The sequence below is a fragment of the Nilaparvata lugens genome, chromosome 5, assembly GCF_014356525.2.
Source record: "Nilaparvata lugens isolate BPH chromosome 5, ASM1435652v1, whole genome shotgun sequence".
In the NCBI taxonomy this organism is placed as follows: Eukaryota; Metazoa; Arthropoda; class Insecta; order Hemiptera; family Delphacidae; genus Nilaparvata; species Nilaparvata lugens.
Genome location: NC_052508.1, coordinates 56,500,523 through 56,511,312, shown reverse-complemented (window position 1 = coordinate 56,511,312; position 10,790 = coordinate 56,500,523). Strand labels below are relative to the sequence as shown.

The 10,790-nt window shown below is 33.4% G+C and overlaps 1 protein-coding gene across 1 annotated transcript; it reads left to right on the top strand.

The window, feature by feature from the left end:
- The first annotated feature begins 3,738 nt into the window (after positions 1-3,738).
- LOC120351440 (odorant receptor 43a-like) lies at positions 3,739-8,974 on the top strand. The gene is made up of 4 exons (XM_039428830.1): positions 3,739-4,464; positions 5,202-5,303; positions 7,402-7,557; positions 8,850-8,974. Exons 1-4 carry the CDS (start codon positions 4,423-4,425, stop codon positions 8,916-8,918), a joined length of 369 nt encoding a protein of 122 aa, XP_039284764.1. The 5' UTR covers positions 3,739-4,422; the 3' UTR covers positions 8,919-8,974.
- The last annotated feature ends 1,816 nt before the right edge of the window (positions 8,975-10,790 follow it).

Here is a 10,790-nt window from a genome sequence, read left to right as displayed (position 1 = left end):
AGGTGGTCACTGAGGAGAGGATTTACAATTGAACAACTAATGTTATTGCCAATGTTCAGATTTGTAATCACATTATCCAGGCAAGCTGAATCCTTTCTATTATGCAGTATAGCCTACATAATATAAAAAAGCATATCTTGAATAAATTTCATAGAAGAAAAAGATCAGTGGAAGAGCCCGCCTAACATCTTTTTATAGCCTGGCAGACGTTTTAGAACATAATAGTCTTCATAGTCATGGCGGAGTTCTTAAACAAATGAGACAAAAAATGAACTAAAGATCTCCTTGAATATCTCTTTCCTACTAATGAAATTTAAGCAGTATGACAGAATAACATGATCACTGCTGATTTGATGATAACTGAAACACCTTTAGGCTAATTGTACATGACAAACAAGGCCATACCGGTAGTTCGACTCCAAGCCCAGCCCTATCATCTCAAACAGAATTCGCTTTAATATCAAAGTTATAAGGCAGTTCCAATAAAACTTCCATTATTCCATTACATTTAACAGCTAAAAAGTTGCTGGTTCAGGCCATGAAGAATATAGTCTAGTAGCAGGCTGTATCCGAACAATACTTCTTAATGAAGATAAATGATTGGTTTTTTGACAATTAGTAGAGTTTCTGCATTATATTGTATGGTATTGCATAGAACAGTCCATTACACATAAATTTACAATCAAAACTCTACAATTTTAATACGCGTATATATTGATCAATGAAGATACATGTTTATCTTCTTTTTTGGCATTACAGCTCAGCGGAGCTTTAACCTCCTCAACTATCTGCCTCCATACCAAACGGTCACCTGCTTTCTGTTTCCAACCTCTGACCCTCATCAATCTAATATCTGCCTCCACTTCATCCAGCCAACGATTCCTTCGTCTGCTTCTTTGCCTTCTTCCCTCCAATCTACCCTTATACATTTTTTGGGCATTCTCTGTTCAGTCATTCTTTCTAGGTGCCCAATCCATTGTAGCCTCTGGGATTTTATAAGTAATACAATGTCTCTACCCTGGAGAATATAATTTATTTCTCTGTCTCCATTCACCTCCTTCATAAAAACCTCCATAGATTCTTCTTACAATCTTTATTTTGAATATCCTGAGCTTGTATGCATCAGAGTTTGTGATACTCCAGGTTTCCGCCCCATATGTCACTACAGGCCTTATCAGTTCCTGTACATTTTTACTTTCCTTGCTCTATCACCATAGGTAAGGAAAGTATTGCTTTCCAAAAAAAAATTAAGGTACCCCAATTTCCAAATTTCTATACGTTTCAAGGTCCCCGAGTCCAAAAAAGTGGTTTTTGGGTATTGGTCTGTATGCGTGTGCGTGTGTGTGTGTGTGTGTGTGTGTGTATGAGTGTAGGCCTATGTGCGTCTGTGTATACGATATCCCATCTCCCAATTAACGGATTGACTTGAAATTTGGAACGTAAGGTCCTTACAATATAAGGATCCGACACGAACAATTTCGATCAAATGCGATTCAAGATGGCGGCTAAAATGGCGAAAATGTTGTCAAAAACAGGGTTTTTCGCGATTTTCTCGATAACGGCTCCAACGATTTTGATTAAAGTTATATCTAAAATAGTTATCGATAAGCTCTATCAACTGCTACAAGTCCCATATCTGTAAAAATTTTAGGAGCTCCGCCCCCATCAATGCAAACTGTGATTTTAGATTACCAATTATCAGGCTTCAGATACAATTTTAACAAAAAAAATTTAAATGGAGAAGATTGAGCATAAAAATTTCTACAATTAATGTACAGTGACATTTTCACCTAAAATTGGAAATAAGCTGGAAATTCGAGAAAATGTTATTACTTCAATTGCAAACTGTTGGCAACTGTTGATTCCATTAAATGATTCACTATGAAGAGATAGCAGACCTCATGTGTGTCTCCAACGTTATTGCCTTGTCACCAGCTGGCTCAAATCTTTGAATAGTAGACTTGAGATGCGCGGGAACACTAGCGTCAGGTGATCAATTTTCATAACGGCAAGGAAAGTTATGTGAGTGCGCCACACCAGATTTTTATCTATATATATAAAAGCGAAATGGCACTCACTCACTGACTGACTGACTGACTCACTCACTCACTCACTCACTCACTCGCAGAACTAAAAATCTACCGGACCAAAAACGTTCAAATTTGGTAGGTATGATCAGTTGGCCCTTTAGAGGCGCACTAAGAAATCTTTTGGCAATGTTTTAACTCTAAGGGTTGTTTTTAAGGGTTTAAAGTTCGTCTTTTAGCATGTATATTCTTCTTCTCCCAATCTCTTAATTATAATTGAAATTTCCATATCATATGTTACTATAGAACTATAATCTAGATAGAGTACCTCTTCGAAACAGCTGTTAACTGGCAACTAAATAATAATTTTGTCAGGTTGGCATTAAGTTGAGTTGACTTTGTTAGGTTGGCACCAAGTTGAAGATTTAAATGCATTTATCGCGGAAAAATTGATTGGGCACTGCTACTTCAATCCTGGGAATATTATATTACTAGCCGTCAGACTCGCTTCGCTCGCCATATCCGTTTAGCCAGACGTTTAGTCTGGACCCCCGACTGGATTGTCCTAACATATGATAAAAATTCTCAAATGAAAAATGCAGGCGAGCGAAGCGAGCCTGCTGATCTCATTCTTGGACGATCCAGTCGGGGGTCCAGGGGGCGGAGCCCCCTGGCTAGACGGATATGGCGAGCGAAGCGAGCCTGACGGCTAGTCATAGTATATACATTTATCTGGTTTTATTTTACAAGGCTTGGGAATAAAAAAGTACCTGAAATTCATGATGGATTTCTCACCAACTGAGTTATGGTACCTATATATAAGAATATTCATAATATTTTTTCTAGGGTACTTTTTGAAACAATTTTTTCTATTATCTTTCAGATATGGTTGAAGTCTACTCATTTGATGCGGCGGTACATGGAATTTTTTCGCTTTGATAGGAATAACAATCCTCTATTTTTCATCATGATTGCAATTATTGAAGTATCGATTCTTGCAAATCAAATGATGGTATTCGTCAATGAGAGAGACAACGTGGATAAATGTGTTCGAGCGATTAAAGACCTTGTATCTCTAACTGCTATCTTTACTGTTTCAATGCTACGATTCTGTAGAACCGAAGAAAACATTGCATTGACACGATTAATTGAGGAAGAGTTTCTCTTGGATCACCATAAGTTGGATAAGACTTCCCGATGTTGGCTAAAAATATTAAATAACTACAAAGAGAAGAGCAAAGAACTGAAATTGATGAGTAAAGTGTCAATTGTGTTCAGTTATTGTGCTTTCTCGGGAATTTTATTAAAATATCCCATGTTAACATTATCAGAATCCAATCTTGAGGATCGACCACGCGGTTTTCCAACTCCATTTGTCTCATACATTCCTCTAGAGTCTGATCAGGTTTTATTTTCAACAATTATATTTATAGTACATTCGGTGATGTTAATTTTTTTCACTTTTGAGGCATTTAGTTCATATACGGCGCTATTTCAATGTATCAAGAAACTGTTAATAGACTATGAAAACCTATACTTTCTTTTGGATGACATCAAGAATTCATCTGACTGTTTACTGAAAGACGAAGATACTAGTATTGTACAACCCATTCTAGAAGGCGTTAGTGGTGACAGTGAGGAGGATCTGAGAAACAATATGAGGCTCATTGTGATATATCATCTCTACATCAACAGGTACATTTGTGATGATTATAAATTTATTGTTTCGTTCCAGTGTTCGTTATTAGACCGCCCTGAAGTTTTCCATAATTTCATTCAAAGCTAAAAATTTCCTCAGTTTTTTTCATTGTGGATCAAATTCTACATCCCTATAGACCTACACAATTAAAATTCAATTGAATTTCATATATTTTCTGATAAAATATCATAATAATTTTCATTTGATTATTAAAAGACCCAAATTACATAACAGTAGTTATATTGTAATGTTTAAGAAATTTCAATTACCTAGACTAGACACACACCTTTTTATTTTTACTTTATTGTTTTCATACTAGTTTATTTTTTATTATTAATATTGATAATGTTTTTACCTTGTTTATTATACTTCGATTATCTGATCATACACTACTGGAAACATGATCAGTATACTTTCCAAGATACTATTTAATTTTTACTTATGTAATTTGTGATTTGAGGAGGAAATAAATTAATTTATTCATTATTCATACATACATTTTGCGATCATTTGTAAAAGTAATTTTGACTTCCAACGTGTAGCTTATTCACATGTGTATACATGACACTTTATTTTTATACTAATTCAAGGAATATATTATACAATTGAATTATTAATTTTGTTCTTTCCCAACACAGAAATTTCGAAAAATGCGTCAGATTAACAGAATATTCGGTACTTGTATTGAGCATCAATATGGTTCTAGATTCCTGCTTTAGTATCTTCTACGTGATGCAGGTAAATTCCTTCATAAATGAATACCTTGTACATTACAGCTCTATTTTACTTTATTCGTGTAATATGAACGATAAAACAAGAAACCAAGTGCATTTTGGAAAGTATATTAGCTAGTATTTGAATTGTTTGCACAAAGCAATACTTATTTTGGAGAGAAATGAAATAAAGTTTAATTCAATAAACATGGTACTTCTTCCATGAAAATGCATGTCATAATCATTATTGTTTTGCATTTTTCTGATCATATATAGGCGTGATTCTTAATTATGGTAAAATAATTTAATACGTGATAGTAGAGGTAAAAATAAGAAAAAAGTTCTTATAAACATATATCCATAAACGCTTCATTAGCGAGCTATACAGGATGAAAGATTTCACCCGGAATTTAGTTCCTCTGCTGAAATACACCGATGCTGAATTGTTTGGGGGACTAGTTTTTGATAAACTTATGCTGGATTCAAAGGGAAAATTTATTGTTACTTCTTCCATGAAATTGCATGTTATATTCATTATTGTTTTGAATTTTACTGATCATATATTCATCTGTAATCTCTTATTGTTACACAACAATAAAATTGGAAGCTGGTTATTTAAATTTTGTTGGGATATAGATTGTTTTTTTCCATTATTATAATTTTTTAAAATCATACAAACATAAGTTAATTAAGAAATGTGCTCGAATTGGTTTTGATAAGTTCTTACAAAATGTCAATTCCTATGCTTTATTTATCCTGTAGATGGAGAATTCGAAAGTTGTTATGAGTTACGCATCTGTATTTTTCTTCAGCAATATATTTCTTCTTCTTTGCTATTATAGTGGTCAGCAAATTTGTGATCAGGTAAATATTACTTCACATACAGTAGTACTTATGTTACAGACATTTTCGAATTAAAATTCTCAAAAATGTATTTCTTTTGAGTAAATTGCATGAACGTATTAATGAATTTCTTAGTTGTATAGTCTTGCTTTCATATATTTATAAAACTGAGTTTTTTATCTTAATTATTTAGTTTTTGTTAGATATAATAATTGTTTCCAATACAGTTGAGCATGCAAGTTACATTCTGTAACTTGATATCTACTTCATGTAGTATACATTTAATACGATTTTTTTTCTTGTCTTTTATCTTTATTTATTGTAATGATGAAGTTATATTCTACATACTTCCTCTTTTTTATAATATTCTAATTTCCAAAAGTATTTCAATTTTATTTTAATATTCTTACTTATTGTATTATGAAATAGCCTATATGTATAATGAATTATTGTGTTAGGGAAGCAATTCTTGGGAGAAATCCTGTTTGCTTCCATGTGTATTCATAAATAAACAAGTATTCGACCTGAATAAGTTATCTACATCAAAATACATATCAATATGTTGACTATTTTATGCATTAATTTGTGATGATCATTTTTGATATACCATGTATTTTGTATTTTGGTTTGTTGGAAATTCGAATTATTGTTACTATAATTGATTAAGCAAAGATATATTTCATAACAATGAGTTTGCACAAAATTGATGAAATAATTAACAGGATGGACAAACCAGTGCTCTATTTCGAGCCCAGCAATTACTTTTACCGTTGATAGGATTAAAATCACTGATATATGTATATTTATATTTGAATTTACATGTTTTGTATATGGTACCTTGTCAAGTCTCTTTGAGGTTCGCTGTTCGGTAACCCTTTTATTTTCATTTAAATTGGACAATCATATTAAATATAATTGTTAAGATCATTATAAGAGTTAGAAAAAGTGGCAACTGAAATTTTTAAGTGGTCTAATAAGCGAGGTATTGGTTTTTGAAGTGCTAAACTCCGTTTTCTTTCCAGATCATAAACGGTTTAGAATTTTCCATTGGAGTTTTATTTTAATACATTCAGTATATCATTGACTTTGTTCTAATATGCTTTTTTTTTCGCGATTAATGCAAAAATAAACAAGTTATCGAATTTACAAAAAATGTTACTTTTTTATTTATGAACGATATGGTGAATAAAATGTTTTAGTTTGGGAAGATACATTTTTTGAAGTTTAAAGAAGAGTTCTGATAATATAGTCGAAACCGTTCATGATCTGGAAAGAAAACGGAATCTGGAAAGTTAGCACTTCATCAAACCATAACTCGCTTATTAGTCCACTTAAACATTTCAGTTGCCACTTTTTCTCACGCTTATAATGATCTTAACAATTATATTGAAAAAGATTATCCAATTTAAATAATAAAAAAGTGTGCCGAACAGCCATAAGGTAGCTTATTCATTCAATAAACGTTTTTCTATACTATTCTAAAAATAATGCCATAAACATTAACTGGTCAGGTACTACATGTACATGTGCCAGATGCGTTCAGATTTCACTCTAGATTAAACTCTGGGTTTTCTTATGTCACAGCAGGATGAACTAAAAAATGAACATTTCTTTAGATATTTTTGTCTAAAAAAATGATAAGTTCATTCACAATTATTCAATATTTCTACTAGCTGAACTTATATGCCTTGTAGAAGAACATATTATAGCCTGATTGACACAACACACATGTGACAGACTATTATAACCTTCCAGAAACAGCACTCCTTCTACTATCCAATGTGAGTTGTATGGCCATTGTATTCCAAGTGCGGTCAAATGACAGAATTTGCTCATTCAAATGACAAACAAAAATACACTTGGCACACTACGAGTATCCAAATAAATATCGAAAACTAAGGCCCGGTTGCACAACAGCCGGTTAAATTTTAACCGTGATTAATTTTATGAGAACCAATCAGAGAAGGCGTTTCTGAAAAGACGGCGTCTCTTATTGGTTCTCGTGAAATTAATCACGGTTAATATTTAACCGGCTGTTGTGCAACCGGCACTAAGAGTCTGTATGGAAATGAAGTTTTACTCGGCTTATAATTTATTAGTTTGTAATTATTTGTTACAGAATGAAATATTCCGAAGACGTCTTGCTGATCTTCCGTGGATCAACAAGCCCAAGTGGTTTAAGCAAAGCATGCTAATTATGATGAGTCGGGCTAATGTTGACACTGAGATAAAGCCTTATAGAATGTTCGTCATGAACCTCACAACGTACAAAGATGTCAGTCAGTTTAACAAAAATCAATCCCATTAATATAAAAAATAACTAGTAGTTCTGTGAACAGTAGACCTCACGCTGTATTCTCATCCACAAGTAACTGATTAAAACTATAGACCTTATGGAAATACAGCAATAGACGACTGGCTTCTCCACACATCTGTATAATCACTTGTCAGCTGATTCATGATGAATAATTATTCTATAGTCTGATTTTTACTCTATTATTGGCGTATAAAGGAGGCTCCTTTTTCCTTTTATATTACCCTTGAAATGCAAAATTACCAAAAACCTTGTATATACGTCAACGCGCAATTAAAAAAGGAACATACCTGTCAAATTTCATGAAAATCTGTTACCGCGTTTCGCCGTAAATGCGCAACATATAAGAAATGCCAAACCGTCGACTTGAATCTTAGACCTCACTTCGCTCGGTCAATTATAAAAAATAACTAACCCATTTCAAAGCATCGTATTTAGTGAGGTATTAATATGAAATACGCGATCCTTACACCAATTAAAATTTGAAGTCCCGATGCTTTTTCTAAAACTCTATAATAATAAGTGACCTGGCTGGCTCAGGTCTGGTATCAGAGTTTTCAGGTCGCAACTGATCAATTTCAGGGCCTCTGACATGACCTAACGACTGCTCTTCAGGCAGCCGGGACCGACGGCTTAATACTCTATAATTTCGGTTGATCCGTGGACCCAAACCACGCCCACACCCACTTCACTTGTGGAGAGACAAAATGTTGTTTATCTGCTGAGGGTGTTGCTAAAATAAGCAAAAGACTTGAGCGTGAGTAATAGGTAGGGTGATGATGAGAGGACGTACAGCTTTAGGTGGATTCCAAAACAAATTATGATATCGCATAGATGCTGTGAACGTATTAAAAGTCAAAGACAGTAGAGTAGATCAATATTGAAAGAAAATTCAAATATTAGTGAGTGAGAAAAGTGAATTTTAGATGAATACTTTACTGGATACTTGATTTTAAAAGTGTGTCCATCATTTAAATAGGTTTGTTTAAATTTAACCTCTATGTATCTCACATGACAATTTAGAATTTCCCTACTTCTTGTTTTTCACTACTTTCACTATGTTTATTACTCTGGATAACCATTTATTGGGTGCTATTGGGAAGCTTGACAGTTCATCGTTACAATAACGAGTCCAAAAACACCTATATTGCGGTATTATATGCAGTGTTGGTTATATATGCTTCATTATAGAATGTAGGTAATGGTGTTTTCTTATTGACCAATATGTTAATAAACGCATGTGCTTTTTACAGTTGATGAAAGCTGCTTTCTCGTTTGGAAATATGCTCTACACTTACAAAATGGCAGGTAAAGAAGAATAAAGCAGGTTGAGAAGGACAGTATTAATAGACCCTCAACTCTGATTGAAATGACACGTTGCTGAATCAGCATAAAACATCAGCAGAGAATGATGCAAATTCGACTATCGGGCTCAACGCAGATATAAACACTAGTGGACTTGTTAAAATACAGCTATGAACTGGAATGTGTAAAAAGAACTGGCGATTAAATATTGTTTTGAAAATGGTGTCTAGATTAGAGCTATAAGTATTTTCCAGTGATGAAGTTGGAAGTTTTTGTTAGAACTCCACGAATGAATAAAAGACCATCACAAAGGAAGAAGTCAGCTATCACAATAAAATTGATTAGGGAAATAAATATGACAAGGCTATATGAGGGAGAGAGAGAGAGAGCACTATTCTTAATAATATCCTTATATATATTACAAGAATTAAAAATAGTTTATTAAAGTAGGGGTAGGCTTACTATGCTTTTACTTTCCTTGCCCTATTACCATAGGTAAGGAAAGTATTGCTTTCCGAAAAAAATTAAGGTAACCCAATTTCTAAATTTCTATACGTTTCAAGGTCCCCTGAGTCCAAAAAAGTGGTTTTTGGGTATTGGTCTGTATATATGTTTGTGTGTGTGTACACGATATTTCATCTCCCAATTAACGGAATGACTTGAAATTTGGAACTCAAGGTCCTTACAATATAAGGATCCGACACGAACAATTTCGATCAAATGCAATTCAAGATGGCGCCTAAAATGGAGAAAATGTTGTCAAAAACAGGGGTTTTCGCGATTTTATCGAAAACGGCTCCAACGATTTTGATTAAATTCATACCTAAGATAGTCATTGATAAGCTCTATCAACTGCCACAATTCAATTCAATTTATTTTTTCCTTCTGAATACAATTCAAAGCAGTTACATAGAATCTTGAGCAATAAAGTTTATACAATTCAAGAAACGATATAATATACTTACTAAAAACAAACAACAAAATATAGAACTATACTAAACAATAAAACTCTTGAGCTATCACAATTTTATTCTTGTATAGAATTCTTGTATCAGATAGGAAAGAGCTTACATAGGCAACAAAGGCCTGTGCGTAAGCTCGAGTTATATCAATGCATAATATGCGTTATATCTATAATTATAAAGAGAGATCTCAATTTTTATTAGAGATCTAAACTACATTAAAATAATTTTCAATGATGAATCTATTATCCCCATGCGTAAGAAGGGATAGAAAAAAGAGGAAAACTAAATTATAAATAACTTAAAATTTATAAATAAAAGATAATGAAAACCAAGGAATAGCGAGGAAGGCTACAATTTAAATAACAAATTCAAGTCAGGAAAATCAGAACAGACAAGCATGACAGAACAGAAAAAAATCTCTCTGAAGGCGCCCAAATTGAATCAAACACGCGCACCCCCAGTAACAATGAGTGAGACGGCATTATCCTCACTGATATCAAACAGCCAGTTCTTCAAGTGCCACTTGAACGCAGAGTTAGAAACTACATCCAACAATCTATTCTGGTTGGAACGGAGAAGGAAATTTCGGAATAAAATATGAGAAATGTAAAAGCAATTTGTCATTGAAAAGGATCTTGTTTGTTGTATTGTGTTTATACCTACTGCTGATGCATATCTTGTATTATATGAATGTTCTGTAGGAGTAAATATTGAATGGGAATTATTATAGATGTAGATCAACAGATCTTTTATGAAAAGTTTTCTCAGTGACAAAACTCTGGACTCACTGAAAAGTAACGCAGAGGAATATCTTCTATTCTTTTTTAAACCTGCCTTAAGAATTGATTTCTGAACAGTCTCCAATCTGCTGTGGTGCACCTGGTAGGCAGCACCCCAGGCCAGTATACCATATGATAGCAATGA

Bases quoted from the DNA above. Each gene is read 5' to 3' on its own strand.
- LOC120351440 (XM_039428830.1), top strand. From the start codon at position 4,423: ATGGTTCTAGATTCCTGCTTTAGTATCTTCTACGTGATGCAG. The intron at 4,465-5,201 runs GTAAATTCCTTC...TTTATCCTGTAG, and splicing joins GTATCTTCTACGTGATGCAG to ATGGAGAATTCGAAAGTTGT. The intron at 7,558-8,849 runs GTCAGTCAGTTT...TGCTTTTTACAG, and splicing joins ACCTCACAACGTACAAAGAT to TTGATGAAAGCTGCTTTCTC.